This window comes from Muntiacus reevesi, chromosome 9 (genome assembly GCF_963930625.1).
Source record: "Muntiacus reevesi chromosome 9, mMunRee1.1, whole genome shotgun sequence".
Lineage (NCBI taxonomy): Eukaryota > Metazoa > Chordata > Mammalia > Artiodactyla > Cervidae > Muntiacus > Muntiacus reevesi.
Window position 1 is genome coordinate 26,911,989 of NC_089257.1, and position 16,932 is coordinate 26,928,920.

Below are 16,932 nucleotides of genomic sequence, written 5' to 3' on the forward strand. Positions count from 1 at the left end.
CATACCCGCCTCCTCCCACTGGAAGCAGAGCTTTGAGGAAGTGCTTCGATCACCACTGCCATCCTAGAAGGGTTGAAGGGAGACTCAGGGCGCAGGGCGCAGGTCTCAGGCACGCAGCAAGGCAGAGAGGAAGCATAGAGGAGGCCTGGAGGCCGGGCTGGGGGAGGGCCGGCTAGGGGTGCAGGGCTGCACCGCAGCTGAACCTCGAGACTGGTCAAAGACCGCTGCCAGGATCCTGGGCAGGAGGGAGACTGCTGTGTGCGTGAGGCCTGGCACCGGGGCTTCCTGGAGTGAACTGAGCAGGAATAACAAGAGCTCTGAGTCAGGACAGCCATAGGGGAGCTTGGTGGTGTGCATCTGGGCTCACAGAGGGATGACGTGCATATATTCTAGGGCCAGTCAGACCTGGCTTCGAATCCTAGCTCTGCCACTTAGTAGAGCAAGTTATTAAAACTCTCTGCACAGTATCTAAAATGGAGACAGAGGTGCCTGCCTTGATGAAAGATTAATGCATGAAGTCTGTGTTTCCAGCACATAGGGAAAATACCTGTAATAGCAACTGAAGAGCCTTTAACTCTGAACCACACAGCAGTCCAAGCACTGACATTCAACAACTCAAGTCATTCCTCACTGCCACACCGTAAGCTCAGTAGTAACCTTTGTTTTCTGTAGTTAACACGTGAGGAATCTGAGGCACAGAGAAGTGAAGTAACTTGCCCAAGCTCACACAGCTGGTTCAGTGACAGAGCCAGAATCATGAACCCAAAGGTTCCAACTCCAAGGCCCTGTCTTGAGCTCTTTGCTACAGGACCCATGGCTGTTGTCATCCTTGTGACAATTTCTGTGGGCAGGATAGGGAATTCTAACCCGGATTTGGCCACATCCCAGGGGCTGTCCCATTATCTCAAGGAATTTTAAGAGATTTTCCCCCAAAGTGACAGATTAAACTCCTGTGGGTATTTTGCTTTTTCAAAAAAAAGTTCAAGGGGGTTGGACAAAGATGCCTTGATCAAAGAAATAGCAGTTTTCAAAAACCGGGAATCTCTGTGGCCACATGCTCTTAACAACCAATGCCTCAATTTTAAACCAGTCTGATTTTGCTTCTCTGGTGTTTTCTAAGAAGCCACACAGTAAGTTGAAGAAATTTACACGCCGTCACCCTCTGGGATTGATTCTGACAGCTCTGCTCCTCTGTTGTTGAAGTGCTAATGAAAAACACTAATTGGCCTTGGCCAGTGGCTGGAGTGGGGAAAGCCAGCATCCTTCTTTCTGGTTTCTCTTAGTCCTTTTCTTGGCTTGAAGGAGAAGGGGGTGGTGTGTGGGCAGCATGAGGAAGTGAAAGGACTCCAGGGGTGATGCTGGCCTTTGGGTGGGCAGGGTGGACCTTTATATCTGATGCCCCATTCTCTGAGCAATGAGTGGACAAAGCCAGGTCTCTTTGTCACCCTGGAATCTTGAAGACAGCACAGTGCCTGGGAAGCACTCTGAATATTCAGCGAGTGAAGAAGGGAAGGAATGAGTGAATGCTTGTGTGGCCCACAGGTGTCTGGAGACCAGTTCCTTGTGCAGCTTCAAGAAAGGGTGGTCTCCACTGCCTTAAGCCACATATGCAGGTGGGCCACCCTGCATTCTGGCTCCCACAACACCAGCCACAATTAAAAGTCAGCTGTCCTAAGTGGAACCTTGCAATTGGCCCACTCCCCATCTCTACTCCACCAGATGGGAAACAGGGCTATGGACTTCCAGCTTTGCTTCCTTCCTCAGGTGACTTGTTGATAAAAGACATTTTCATATATTGAGATATAGGGAAGTCATTCTGGCTTATACATGAGTTAATTTGATGTTGTTGTTGCTGTCTATTTATTTATTTGGCAGCTCCAGGTTTTAGTTTTGGCATGTGGGATCTTTAACTGTGGCATGTGAACTCTTAGTTGCAGCTTGTGGGACCCAGTTCCCCGACCTGGGGTTGAACCCAGGCCCCCTGCATTGGAAGCTTGGAGTCTTAGCCACTGGGCCACCAGGAAAGTCCCTAACTTGAATTTTATGCTAACCAAAATAACCTGTGGCCTATCAAACATACACTGTACATCTGCTTTATTGCTGAAGAAAAGGGCATATTGACCGGAGGTAAATAATGCCTACGTTAAAAACAAAGAGTAAGGACTTCCCTGGCAGTCCAGTGGTTAAGACGTCACCTTCCAGTGCCAGGGTGGGAGTTAGATCCCTGGCTGTGGAACTAAGATCCCACATGCTGAAAAACTGAAACATAAAATGGAAGCAGTGTTGTAACAAATTCAGTGAAGCCTTTAAAACTGGTCCACAGCCAAAAACATCTTTTAAAAAATTTAAAAAATAAAGATGAAATGCCCCTCTTCCTGGGATGGTGCTACCGGCTCTCCTTTGATGATAAAGACCCCCTTCCCAGGTGCGAAGGCCTTAATGACTCTCTTGTGTACATGCTGGTCTGTTCTTTTTTTTTTCTTTTCAAACCTTGAAGATATGTAACCCTGACTTGTTTAATATTCTTTATTCTGACAAGATATAAAACAATGTTCTGAAGACTCTGCTTCTCCAAAGCAGTTTCTCAGAGTAATCCGGGCAGCACACTTCTAGGCTAGTCCTCCGTTTGGTGCAGATAAAATTCTATTTTATTCTTACCATTGATTGTTTATTAATTGCATTCACTGACACACCACCTTGTCTTCCCACAGGGGTCCTCTCCCTCCCCGCGTACTTCAGCCCCTACAATGGGGGGTCTCTGGGCCACGACGAGCGAGCCGATGCCTACGCGCAGCTGGAGCTCCGGACCCTGGAGCAGTCCCTCCTGGCCACATGTGTGGGGAGCATCTCCGAGCTGAGTAAGTGGAGCCCCCACAGCCCGCTGGCTCCGAGGGAGAGGTGGGGAGGAGCCCGCCTTCTGGGTCCTGGCTTCCTCCTCCTCTGCACGTGTCCTGCCTTCTCTGAAAACTGCCCATCCTTTAAGGCCAGAGGTTGCAAACCAGTGGCCCACAGACATGCGTGGTCTGACCAGCAGGTGCATTTAATCACATCCAAACCCAGATCTCTGATTTCTCTAGAGAAATCAGACCGTCTGACACCACTGTGCCCCATCCCTGGATGGCGGTGATCAGGGGAGCTGAGCGGCAGCTAAGGGGATAGCAGGAGTTCCCTTCATTGTCACATACCTTGGTATCTCATACCTGACCTGTCTCATGCATTTATTTTACCTGCCTGGCCCCAAAGACTCTGAGTTTATAGCCAGTGTGAGAAAGAACACACCTCCTGCAACCTCAACATAGAAAAAGAAAGAAAAAAGCAAAACTCTGGCTGGAAGGTGGCGGGTGTGGTCGGCAGACACAGCCCTGCAGCGCCCTGGGCATCTCCCAGGACCTTGGGGCTCTCTGAAACACGCTGGGAAACCCCTGGGTCTAGGTCATTATCGCTTGACAGATGCTTCAAAAAAGCGTGTTAGGAGGCAAGAGATCCCCATGTCCCCCAGTCTCTCCCTCTCATTATCCCGATTATTTGAGCAATCAAACTGCGCTCTCGGCCTCCTTAGTTCTCCCTTCCTGGTCATAAGCCCACCCAGCAGAGGGTGGGCACACTTGACCAGGGTCATAGCACACAGCATGGAAACAGATGGAGTTTCACTCTGCTCCCGCCTTTTCCGCTTGTGATTTCTCTGAGGTTTCTGGCCCCTGAATAGTGAATGGCAAGCCTTTCTGCTTCTTTAGGACACAGCTTCCTCCCTTCCTGCCCGCAGTCTTCCTTCCCTCCCCAGCACAGGAAGTGAAGGTGCCTGGTTCAAGGTCATAGAGCAGATTGGTAAAAGGGCTGGTTCAGAAAGCGGGACTTCAGGCTCTTTGTCTCCTAGGGGCATTCCAGCATGGCCACCTGGGTCCCCTGCCCTTGGGGACCCCGCAGGAAGTGGGCTTGGGCGTGTGGGCTGTCTGTGAGCTGGGTGTGAGCTACGCAGAGTCTGTGTGATGAACTGTCTTGGCCCGAGGACAATGAGGAACGAATGTAGGCTTCAGTCCACTGGAGAGCACTTGGGTTTTGTTTCACATTTGGAACATTGTGAGGATTTACTGTATGCAAGGCAGTATATGAAGCAGCTTGGTCACGTGATCTCATTTACTCTGCAGAGCAGCTCAGCAAGGTATGTCCTGGTGAGGGAACTGAGGCTTAGAGAGGAAAAGTCATTGCCCCCAAGTCAGACTGCTGATTGGAAGAATCCGAATGAGGGCTTGACTCCCACTGTGTCTAGCTTTAGCAAAGCTCTGAATTACTTAGGGCTATGGTGGGCTACAGCCCATAGGGTCTCAAAGAGTCGACTGAAGTGACTTAGCACACACGCATGCATAGACTTCCTAGACGTGGCTAGCAACCCAGCCACCAGCATCTCAAGGCAGCTGAGGTCAAGATCGGAATCTGATCTTGACTTTTATCATAGAGCCTTTTATTGTAGTAGTCTCCATGCCCGTTACAATCCACAGTAAGACACAAGGCGGGCATTCAGAAACTAGTTCGGGAGACAGACTTGTCATCTTTCTGTCCTTGTCATTCAGCCCAGGGACCAAGTCCTGTTGCTTCTACCTTCTAAAACTATCCTGATTTCTACTTTTCTCCTTTCACCACCTTCACTTCCAACAACTCAGCCCAAACCAGGGCTATTTAAAACCCAAATTGGATTATGTCACTCTGCTGCTCAGTATCCCCTCCATTCTCCCCCATGGCTTTCCAACACACTCAGTGAAATCCAGGACTGGACACGTCATCGATCTGGCTTCATCACCTACTATTCTTCTCTTGCTGAGTGCCCTGCAACCACCCCGGCCTCCTGGCCAAAATCCTCCCACCCCAGGGCCTTTGCATTAGGCATTCCTCTACCCGTGACCTTTTCCCCCAGGTACCCAGTCATGGCACGTTCTTCAAGTTTCTGCCAAATAACACTTACTAGACAGGCCTTCCCCACAGACCCTGCAGAGACTTGAGGTCCCAGCGTCATTCCTCTGTGTCCCATCTTGTGGCTTTGGTTTATTCCAGGCACTGATGGACACTTGGCAGGTGAATAGTTGGTCATCTCTCCCATGTGATTAGAAAGTCACCATCACAAGAATGGAAACTTTCTCTGTTGTACTGCTGGAGTACGTATCACCCGTGTTGAGAACAGTATCTGAGCCATGTGTGTGTGTAGAAATGAATTCTCTGCATGCTAAGTCACTTTAGTCAAAGTGACCAACTCTTTGTGACCCTATGGACTGTAGACTGCCAGGCTTCTCAGTCCATGGGATTCTCCAGGCAAGAATATTGGAGTGGGTTGCCATGCCCTCCTCCAGGGGATCTTCCCAGCCCAGGGATCGAACCTGTGTCTCCTGCATTAGCAGGCAGGTTCTTTACCACTAGTGCCACTTGGGAAACCCAGTGAATCCTCTGTCATATAGGTTTTGCCTCCTAAAGCCCACCTAGGACTGGTTCTCATTCTGGCTCAGCCATTCCTCAGGCCAAAGATAAGAAGGAAACCCAGAGCATCTTTTACTGACAATCCAACTGGCTGTGTCATGTACCAAGACACCCAAGCTCTTTCACTTTGAAACCACTGTTTTTGCTAGTCATCGTGAATGAGGAAGAAGGTGAAGGTGGAGGCAGATACTGCAGTTTTTCCCTCCGAGACTAAAGAACTTAATGAGGCTAGTGATACTTGGCACTGAGTTCCTCGTCCCTGGCAGTTTAGCCCAGGTTTAACACGCATCCTCTCACTGCACCTCGCCAGGACCAGCCTGCCAGGTCGGTCGGGAAGTCTCACTCTTGTATCAGGTCCAGCTGCACGGGGAGCTCCAGCCACTTGTCTTTTCCTCTGTCCCTCTCTACTTATGAGAATGTAAATGGGAGGGGATAAGAAAGAAATGAAACACTTTTTTAAAGGGAACCAGGTGGTGTGGGCCTCATTTTGGAGACAGTGTTAAATCCCAGGTTGCCCCTGCTCCTTTTTTTTTTTTTTTTTTTTTTGACGTCACCAGGTCTTAGTTGCAGCATGTGGGATCTTTAGATGCAGTATGCAAACCCTTAGTTGTGGTATGTGGGATCTAGTTCCTTGACCAGGGATTGAACCAGGCCCCCTCTATTGGGAGTGCAAAGTATTAGACACTGGACCGCCAGCAAAGTCCCTCCCCTGCTCTTTTTATTCAGTGGCTCCTGATGGGTGTTAGACAGACCAGAGGGAACCCATAGCGCCTCTGATCAAGGCCTCATGACTAGCAAGCAGAAAGGGTGTTTCTCCCTGCTCCTGGGTGTTCCTGGGCTTTAGACTGAGGTCTCATCAAGCTTAGGGTCAATTGATTCTCGAGTACAAAGACATCTCAGAAGCAACTCTGAGAGCCCAGTTTTGCCAAACCAACAGCACAGCCCCATTGGGCCACAGCTTCTCAAACTCACTGTGGTGATGGGCCAGGAATGGAATATCCTCTGCTCTATTGGGCTTCCCAGATGGCGCTGGTGGTAAAGAACCTGTCTGCCAATGCAGGAGACACAAGAGATGTGGGTTCGATCCCTGGGCTGGGAAGATCCCCTGGAGGAGGGCATATCTTCCCACTCCAGTATTCTTACCTGGAGAATCCCATGGACAGAGGAGCCTGGCAGGCTACAGTCCATGGGGTCGTAGAGAGTTGGATATAACTGAAGCGACTTAACATATCTCTATTGCAAACTGAAACTTTTATAAAATAAATAAAAAGGAGTGTCTAGAAACACAAAATAAAGTGCAGGTCAGATGCAAGTCATCTTATTTTATTATTAGATTAAATAGGCATAAAATCACTCTGTCAAAAAAAAAATCACTCTGTCAGACTGCTCTGGAAATTTTTTCAAGATCACTTTCAGTTTCTGAACTGAACTTCTGAACCAGTAAGCACCAGTTTCGCAGACCTGTTGCAGTCTGCAGACCGCCCTTCGAGTAAGCAATGTTGCAATGGTCGAGAGTATGTGTTTGGTACACAGGGACCGCAGTTCAAATCCTGGCTGGTCCCCTTGCTGCTTATGCCCCTGGACACATTTAACTTGTGTGAGCCTGTGTCCTCATCTGTGAAACGGAAATGCCTTGCTGATGGGGTGAGATTTTTGTCGTATCTTTTCATGTCTGTCACGAAGCCTAGAAAATAGAAAGTGGCAGGGAGGACAGTCTCTCAGGGAGAACATCCAGAGCACGCGGCTGTCCTTGCCTGTTACACGGCGCTGCAGTGGAACTTAAGTCTTTAGGTGCCTGATCAGAGTTGTCTGCAGACATCTGTCTTTTTGGTCTTTGAGAGAGACTGATAGCCCGCAGCTTGGCTTGGAGCAAAGTATCCAGGGTCTCCATCTCTAGTTCCCATGCCTTCATGGTTTTCTGAACTTTCGGAAAGCCTCTCTCTTCCTGGTTTCCCTTTTAGGGAACCCTTAGGAGGCACGTCTGTTCCTTCCTTGACTTTCTTGGCTGCATTCTGGCTGGAAACGTGCTGCCAAGGGGTCTACACCAGTAACAACACAATAATCTTAAGTGTAATGAATGGTAAGGACTTCTACCTTATCAAACTTTGAAATGATATTTCACCAAGGTTTCTTTGATGCTATCAGGGACTCTGAATTCTCCTCCTCATGGTCCTGTGGTCGTGCCAACGGTTATGACATTCAGACCTGGAGACACGGGAGCCAGGTTTCAACTTATTGCAGCCAACATAGGTCTACAACTAGCTTCTGGGAGGTGGCTTGGCCTGGAGTTATTGGGACCAGTTTCTACCACCCGGGACCTGAGGGCAGAGCTGGGATCTGGCATTGTAGGACTGGACTCCTCCTGTCCTGGGAAAGGTGGAGCAGCCCTTGGATGCAGGCAGAGGTCCCAGGAGGAAGAGCATGACAAGGTGGCCTGTAGTCTAGAAGAATAACAACAAAGGACAGTAATAATAGTGGTGATGCATTTAACTTTACCAAGCCCGTTGTGCCAAGCATGATGTTAAATGCTTCACATTGGTTATTTATTTGAATTCTCAGGACTTGTGGTTAGAAGCAATTATTTTTACAGATAAGGAAACTGAGGCTTTGATAAGTAACTTACAGAAGGCACACAGTTAGTTTGAAACCCAGGCAGGTCTGACTCTGGAATCTATGCTCTTAATTCGCTTACCTGGTGATTCTCAAATCTGACTGGACATTAGATTCAGCAAGGGAAGTTTTACAAAATATAGACACCTGGGTCCTGCCCCAGGCCAATTAAATCAATTTTGGGGATGGAACCAGGTGTCGGGGACTGTGCTCTCAGCCCTCTTGGCCCTGGGATCTGGCAGGAGGCACCCGAGCTGCAGCCGTGGGCTGAGCAGGGTCCGCTGTGTAGAGAGGAGTGAGGACCAGGGTGAGGGGGCATGGAGGGCTCTTTCCCTGCGTGGAGGCCTCTAGTTCCAGGGCTGTCACTGTCCCTGCTTGGAAACCAAATGTTGTCACTCTGGCGGTCATGGGAGGACTTGGCATCTAATGAGCTCAAGTCAAGTACCACCAGAAGTGTTTCAGAATGAAGTGAATGTGTAAGGCTACGTTTTCACTCTTCAAATGTTTGCTGAGCACCTGTTGTGCAGTAGAACCTGTGCAGGGTACCAGGGGTACATAGAACAGAGTACCAGACCCAGATGCTCCGCAGGGAAGTTTAAGGGAATAAGTGAATGATTTGGTCCGGCCGAACACCAAATGACGCTTCACCTGCCATAATAAAACCTGCTGGTTTTTCCCTCCATAGGTTCAGCTTTGCTCAGAGGCTTTCTATCCAAGGGGCTATCTGTGAGGAACTGCATGGGGATAGAGGAAGCTGACCCACCGGAGACGCTCCCCTGAGTTCTCAGGCCTGAGAAGAATGGAAGGCGCCACTTTTCCTAGAGTGAGGGGCCCGCAGGTGCCTAGGGCTGCTTCACCCATCCTTTCTCAGCATTGTGGCCTCACACAATGATGGGATGTTTCCTGTCCTGAGCTGGTGGGGTATTGAAAAGACTTGACTGGGGAAGAAACCCAGCACAGGATATAGGAACCTGAGGACCCCACGACCTTCAGGAGGGCAGGCTGTGGCCTGGGTCTCCGCTCAGTTCATGGACTTTGGAGACACACAGATGTGGATTCAAATCTAGACTCTACCATTTACTTAACCTCTGGACACCGTGGCATCCCTGTGACCAGGGAAATGCATGGGGTCAGTAAATGTTTACTTACCAGTTGAGCCTCAGTTTCTTCATCTGTAAAATGGGGATGTACTTGGGCCCCAGCAGTGTACAGATCAAATTAAATCCTTTTTCTAGGAAATGGAACACCCGGCACATAGTAAGCATAGTGGACAGTGGTGGTGAGTGTTTTCCTTGGGGCCATGGAAAGGGAAGCCCTTTTCTGCAGAAGTACCTGCACTTTTGGGGACTCCCCTGGTGGTCTAGTGGTTAAGAACCCGCCTCCCAATGCCGAGGACGTGGGTTCCATCTTTGGTCAGGAAACTAAGATCCTACATGCCACAGGGCAGCTAACCCCTCACTCCTCAACTACTGAGCCTGTGTGCTCTAGAGCCCTTGCTCTGCAACAGGAAAAACCCAAGGGCCACAACTGGAGAGAAGCCCCCCATTACAACCAGAGAAAGCCCACACACCACAGCAAAGGGCCCACGCAGCCAAACATTTAAAAAAAAAAAAAAAAAAAAAGAAGTACCTGGATTTTGCCCCAGAGAGCACGGGAAAGAACCACCACACAGCCTGGCACAGGAATTATAGGCTGAGAGGAGAGGCCCAGAGAGATTCCCATGGTCGGAGCCGGGAGAAGGACCGTGGGATGGTGGAGTGAGTGGGGATGTTGAAAAAGAAACTGTATTAGCATAAGGTCTGGTGGGGCCGGGCCCTGCCTAGCGTTTCATTTCACTGTTAGGGCAGGACTGGAAGTGAAAGGGAATCTAGAATCCTATTGTGCGTCTGGGTGACAGTTGCCACCTCCGCCTGCTGCCTCGGGGTAAACAGTAATTATGCAGGCCGGCTTAGGCACTGTTTCTCTCGCCAGCAAGGATCCTTGGAAGAATGTGCACTGGGAACTGACTTTTCCTCCCCCTCTCTCCTGCCCTCCTCCCCGCAGGTGACCTGGTCTCCCGTGCCATGCACCACATGCAGGGACGCCACCCGCTGTGTCCAGGCTCCAGCCCCGCCCGCCAGGCCCGCCAGCCGCCCCAGCCCATCACCTGGTCCCCCGACGCCCTCCACACACTGTACTACTTCCTGCGGTGTCCACAGATGGAGTCCATGGAGAACCCCAACCTGGACCCCCCGAGGATGGCCCTGAACAATGAACGGTAGGGCTCTGCCTTGGGCTGCCTACCTGGTGGGCCACGCGGCCCCGTGAGCGTGTACAGTGAGTGACAAGGTGGCCGAAGAACGCTGACCCTGGCCTGTTTGCCTGTGGGGAGGTGGCCTGACATGGGCAGGGACTGTGTATTCAATTGGAAGAAGGTCTGGCCCTGGAGTGCAGCGGGGTTTGATAACCCTGGGCTGATGTATTTTGGGTTGTTGAGGCTCGGAAGTTGGGCTTTGGCCCCTCTCAGCTTTATCACTCACCACCTGGGCTCTCAGAAAGTCATTTGCCTCTTTTATAAAATGAGGTATTCACACCTACCTACAAAGGTGGGTGGTAAGACGCACGTGAGCTCGTACTCTGAGAAAAAGCACTTAGGACAATGTCTGGGTGGTAACTGGCCCTCCATCAGTGGTAGCCGTCACCTCTGTTGATGACCGTGATGTCATCATTCTTGTTAGAAACCTCAGGCACGTTTTGCCCCGTCCACTCATTTTACAGATGGGAACGTCATGGCTCTGGCTGATTATCTGATCTCCAACAACTTAGTGGATGAACAGCCCCAGGGCCCAGGCCTGCTGGCTTCAGTCTAGCCCTGTCCCATAGGGGCCTAGCCCTTTCGCAACTGATGGAATTGGATCATCATCATCTTAATCCTCTGGGAGCTATCTAGTGAATGCAGAGCCGAGGCAGGGAGGGCCAGACACAGTGAGAAGGTGGCAGGTGGAGGCCCCAGCTTCCCTGAAGGATGCATCAGCAGGGAGGTGGGGTCAGAGCATGGGCCCTCCGCCCCAGCTGTTTCTGCTTTGTGGAGAAATTGTTGTGGTTGCCAGAGCTTGGCTGAGAAGGCAAAAGGGCCGAGAAAACATCTGGAGAGGGCGGGGACGGGGAGCGAGGGGGCTTGCTTATTGGTCGGTGAGGTCCCCCAGGGTGCCTGAGGCTGGGTGACCCAAGCAAAGGTGACTGGGAGAGGAGGCGGAGGTACCTCCCTGGGACCCGCTGCCCTAGGCTGGGCGGCTTGGCCCTCGGGCTGTGACCGTGGCCATTGGCTGCGGCACTGGCCGGGGAGGTGCTCTTCTGCAGGCGCTGTGCCCAGAACCCCTGGGATGTCTTTGTGGCCACCCTCTGGCTTTCCTCCCGGGAGGATTCCCAGGGCCTGACGCTCCGAAACACGGCATCAGGGTTCCTGTGTGACCCAAGCTGCTCGTCTGTATGAGATTGTCGCAGCCACTCTGGAGTGGTAACATACACACGAGTGTGTGTTTAGATAGCCCATTATTTACAAACCGCACTGTCTGTGGCACAAAGAAATTGGTTGCAAAGTCATTTTTCCATGAATCATTTCAAATGAGTGTTAGACACATGGAAAATTGGAACCATCATGAGGAAAAAAGAATCCCCAAATGTCAGATTTGGGCACAATAAGGAGGACACCTTAAGGATATCCAGGCAGGTGGACGGCCCGACAGCTCTCTGATGGCCCAGCCCCTGGCTGCTAAGCAGGTCCTGCTAGGCTTGGGCTCCCTCTGGGAGCCCTGCCGCCCTTGGAGAGCCAGGCTGGCCTTCCTGCCGCAGGCCGGGCCATGTGTCCCTATGAGGCGCTGCCACTCTAACACCCTCAGCAGGGCCCTGGGGACCCTCTGCCTCCTCTGCACAAAGAGGCTGGAGGTTGCCGGGGCTCCAGGGAGACACCCTTTGCTTCTGCGAGTCTGGCACTGTCTCTGTCCTCTCCCCTCTCCCTCTTCATTCCCTTGAGGTTCCTGCCTCTGTCCCAGGTCTGGAGCATGGGGTCAGGTCTCCCAACCAGAATAGGGCAGAACCTCTGGGTCTGCTTGGGGATTCAATGGTTTGTCTGGATCTGTTGGGATTAAGGGACTCTCCTGTGACCTCCCACAGGTGGGATAAGGAGCTCAGTTCGGTAACTTGGGTTGGGCCCATGACACCATTGATGGTACCACTCCAGTCCGTCTCATAGGTTTCCTCTTTGAAGAAACTGCTCTTCTCTCTTCCCGCTGGGGGCTGTGTGTGACCACTAGCATGCTGACAATGGGCGGGTGGGTCATGCGTTCATCCCTCCGTGAAGCTCATCCTGGGTCCCTGCTACCCACAGGTCGCCTCTGCGCTAGTCAGTGGGGCCCCAGTATCTCTCCATGAGGACTGTCCTCCCCGTGGCCTCCTGCTCTAGGTTTGGAGGGAGGAGGGAAGTAGGGACTGCAAGGGGGCAGCTTTGCAGGGGCACAAGGAGACACTCTAACATGTTTCCATCTGCCACCACAGTGAGCCGGGCAGCAGTTGGAGGGGAACACAGGCTTCAGACAGAGACTTGAGCTCAGATCCAGCCTCCCACACAGGGCCCTCCACGCCTCAGGCTCCCCATCTGTAAAATGGGGCTGTGAGATAACACACGTGAAAGGAGCCGCCTCTTCCTTTTAAAGGGCAGCTCTACCTCCTTCTGCTTCTTCCGTGCCCCACAATGAATCAGCAAGGTATATGCTAGCATTACAAATGAAGGCACAGGGCCGGGGGGCACCAAGCTGCTGAGTACCCAGGCAAGGATTCAGATCAGGTCTCTCTGACCTGAAGGCCCTCGCCCTTCACCAGCCAGGCTACCGCATTCCCACCCATGGCCGAGACCCAGTCCTCAAGCTCTAAGAAAACCTGGGTGGGTCCCATCCCTGGGGACCCACCTCCTCCAGGGCCGTTCCGTCCCCACCAACCTCTCCTCTCCCAGGACACCTTCCTCGCCTCCTGGAGAGGGCCCCTGCAGCTGGAACCTTCCTGCACCCGCCCCCCCCAGGATCCCTTTCTTGCTGGCAGCTTTGCATCACAGGCACCAGCGAGGCATACGGCAGTCTCAAACACAGGATTAGTCCCAGCTGCCACCCTGCAGGGCACATCATCACCCATGACCGAGCTCCGAAAGTGAAAGCACTTGCTGTCAGAGATCCAGGGTTACCCAGGGAGATGGGGGGAGCCTCCTTTCCCCGGCTCCGTGGTCTGGAGGAAAACGGACAACCATCTGGCTCAGCATGGTTCTCGCTCGCTGTGCCAGGAGGCAGAGGGACGGGGAGCCAGAACAGAGGGCATGGTCCTCCTGGGATTGCGGAGTTTGGGGAAGTAGAGAGGGAGGTCGTGGAGACATGCAGGAGCGGAGGGAGGTCTGCAGTCTTGCCAGTGAATTGCTGGACGAGAACATCATGTAGCAGAGCACATGGAGGGACACAGATACAGCTAGAGAAGCAGAAGGGGGCGGAGGTGGGGAGGGGGCAGAAATCTGGCTTTCTGCCTCCAAACCTTGGGCACTGAGAGGGGCTCAGACTTCCCAAGAAGTGCTGCCAGCGGCTCAGAAAAGCCAGACACCTGCGGAATATCTGGGAATACTGGGAACAAAGGTGGGCCACTTGTCTACACCCCAGTCCGTTTGCTTGAGCTTCACGCCCTGGCCCCTGACTTCCTTCTCCCCGGCCCTGCACGGTACCCCTCTGTGCGGAGAAGCACGCTCCAAGGGCTCGAGCCCTGCTGGTGTTCAGGACGCTGAGCCAGGAGGAGCATCTGATTTGGGATGCAGCTTAGAAACATCTGGTGTCCTGTTTCTTAGCCAACAGAGCACAATCGGAGGGGAAAACTGCAATTCAAAGAGATCTCACTTCTCACTGTCTGATTTTAGAATCTTCAACCTGTCCTTTAGTCTCCGCAGAGCCCGAGTTCTATAGACAAGTAACATGTACTCCTCACAGTCACCCGTAAGTTATGAGTGCTAGGGAAATAATGCAGGCAGGACTTTTTTAGAGCAGGACCTGGACACCATGAGTGCTCGGCATTAGCTTCTATGCTGATTAGCATCAGGCAGAAGGAATAAGCGAATGCCAAGACCATGTGGCAGGAGATAGAGGGAGGACCTGGGGGGCAAGAGAGAGAAACTGTGTGAAAACAAGGACATACAGTCCAGAATGATGCCCGAGGGGGCTTGGACCGCAGGGGCCAGGGCAAGGGGAGGCCTGAGCCTGTGACCTAGAAAGCCTGCCCGGCTGTCTAGCTGCATGGTCTCTGGGATTGACTGGTTCCCACTTTCCCTCTCCCCTGCCTCCCCTCTGAGCACCAGGACTGCTCTGAGAATGAAGGTGCTAGGAAGGCCTTCCTATGCTGCAGTGAGGAGAGGCGCTCCTACTAGGAGCCACCCCAGAGCTGTTTAGTACGTGCTCCTGCACCCCGGGCAAGGTCAGAAGTGGCACGGGGCCTGGAGTGCTGGTTTGATGCCACCCTTAGTACCCAGTTCCCATGGAGCTATTTTTGCTCAAAGTCTCTTTCCAGGTGGGATCCCAGAAGAAGATACTGTGTGTCCAGCCCAGCCCTTGGGTGCCCTGATCCATGTCTTGCTGGTCAAGAGGGTTCCTGCAAGTATGTGGACAGAACTCGGAAAAGCTGGAGTTAGCAAAGATGTGAGCCCACAGGGTTCTGGCCCACTCTACCTAAAGTCCACACCATGACCTCAGCTGCTGCTCAAGATTGGGGGCTCCACTGGCCTCTTGGGTCATCCCAGAGCTGTTATCTCTGCTATCTTCTAGCAGTGTGACATGTCAGCCCATCTTTCTAGGCCTCCAGTTTCTTTAATGGTAACATGGTGGAGATAATAAGATGCTACTAGCATTAAATGAGTTGAGTACAGTAAAGCTGTGTTAAACGGTGGCTGGCGCCCTGCCCCCCACCCATTATAATGGTCATCAGCATTCTTAGATGATGTGTTTGACATTGAGGATAGTCCCTCTTCATTGACCTGGGGTGATGTTTCTTTACAAGTGGTTCTCAAGCAGCATCTCGGTTAGTAATATGACTACAACTCATGCATTTACTATTACTACCACTATTGATACTACTGAGATAACTACTGCCCCTACCAATAATAATAATTAATAATGCAACTCCTAAAATTACTCCTACTTACAAACACTCCTGCTGATTATAGTTAGCATTATAGAGTACATATTAAGTGACAGATACGATACTATCTTAAGCACTTTACTTATTAACTCACATTTCTCGCTATACTTCTGTTGATCAGCAGGGAAGGGATATAAGAGAATTATGAAGGAGTGCCTTATGTGATTGAGTCTCCTGCCTAATAAGAGAGGCAAAAACAAGACAAGGGGGGAAAAAAAAGCATGAACCAGCAGATAGTGTTAGAGGAAGCTTGATTATCTGGCACTTTGTTAGGTCAGCTCTCAGGCCCTGCCACTGGCCTGGATTCAATCCCAGCTGTGTTACTGATGAGCCGGTGGCCTCGGTCATTTAGCCTGTATGCCTCAGTTTCTTCTCAGCAAAGGACGAGCAGCGCAGACTGCATAGGAATGTCGCGGGGATTGAGTTAGTATGTGCAAAGTATTAGTGCTTGGCACACAGTATGTGTCAGTCATCATCATTTTCTTTTCCTTCTTCTTCATCATCATCACACTCACCATCCTGTTCCAGAGGATCTTAGAGAAGGCTGGCATCCCTGGAGGGGGGTGGGCATGTTAGAAGAGACTGGGCTTCTAACTGGGCCTTAAAGAGCAGCTGCAGGACACTGGGACAGACGGGGTGTGGGCAGCAGAAGTCACAGAGGGATTTTGTTACTTTATGGTGTGTATTTCATGACCAACATGGATCTACCTTTTTTTTTTTTTTTTGGCTATGCTGGGCTTTCATTGCTGTGTGCAGGCTTTCTCTAGTTGCGGCACATGGGGACCACTCTTTGTTGTAGGGCTCAGGCTTCTCCTCGCAGTGGCTTCTCTTGTTGCAGCCGCAGGCTGTAGGTAGGTGCACGGACTCAGTCGTTGCAGCCCTCAGGCTCTAGAGCGTGCTAGCTTCAGTAGTTGTGGTGCACAGGCTTAGCTGTTCTGTGGCGCATGGGATCTTTCCAGACCAGGATCGAACCTGTGGCCCCTAGATTGGCAGGTGGACTTTTAACCACTAGGACCTGGACAACCAGGAAGCTCAGATCTACATTTTTTCAAATACAGAATAGGTGTATGTGTGTATTTTTAAGTCATCACTGGTTGTTGTTTGTCTAGGCAGATACTTCTAGGTGGGGCTTGAGTGGTTTTCCCGTGGAGACCTGCATCCTCAGAGGTGTGTGAGGATCAAGCCAGCCCCTCCTCCTCCAGCCACATGATCTGAACACGTCTCCTTACCTCCTGAACCCTGGTTTCCTCCTGTGTAGAGTGAAGATCCCAGAAGTACCTGCTTCCTGGAAAAGCCTCAAAATCCTGGGGCAGGGCTCCCAACACACATGAAGCCCACAGTGAGGAGAGGCTTCTTTGTTCCAGTCCGGATGCAGGAGGGGGTTGTTTCCCCTCGGATGAGCACTTTACATAAATAGGAGGCACCCGCAGATAGGCTGAGTGTTCAGTCTGAAGAAATGGGCTCGTTAATCTTTTGCTCAGCTTGCGAAAGTGTTTTCTTATCAAATAATAGAGATGATGGCAGTGATGGCTTTGTGCTCCTGACTTGTGGTTCTCTTAAATACCATTTCAAGAAGATTTGCAATGTTAAGCTCTTTTCTTCCTACTCCCCCCTTTTGTGCATTAAATTTCCATCTGTTTACCCAGAATGGAAGTAAAAGAAATA

The 16,932-nt window shown here is 51.4% G+C and overlaps 1 protein-coding gene across 1 annotated transcript in view; it reads left to right on the top strand.

Annotated features, from left to right (window-relative positions):
* ABTB2 (ankyrin repeat and BTB domain containing 2) overlaps nucleotides 1-16,932 on the top strand; it is a 182,423-nt gene that overhangs the window by 129,735 nt on the left and 35,756 nt on the right. The window contains exons 2-3 of the mRNA XM_065944516.1: nucleotides 2,712-2,858; nucleotides 10,117-10,330. Of these exons, the coding sequence (XP_065800588.1) occupies nucleotides 2,712-2,858; nucleotides 10,117-10,330 (361 nt within the window). The remainder of the gene's footprint in view (nucleotides 1-2,711; nucleotides 2,859-10,116; nucleotides 10,331-16,932) is intronic.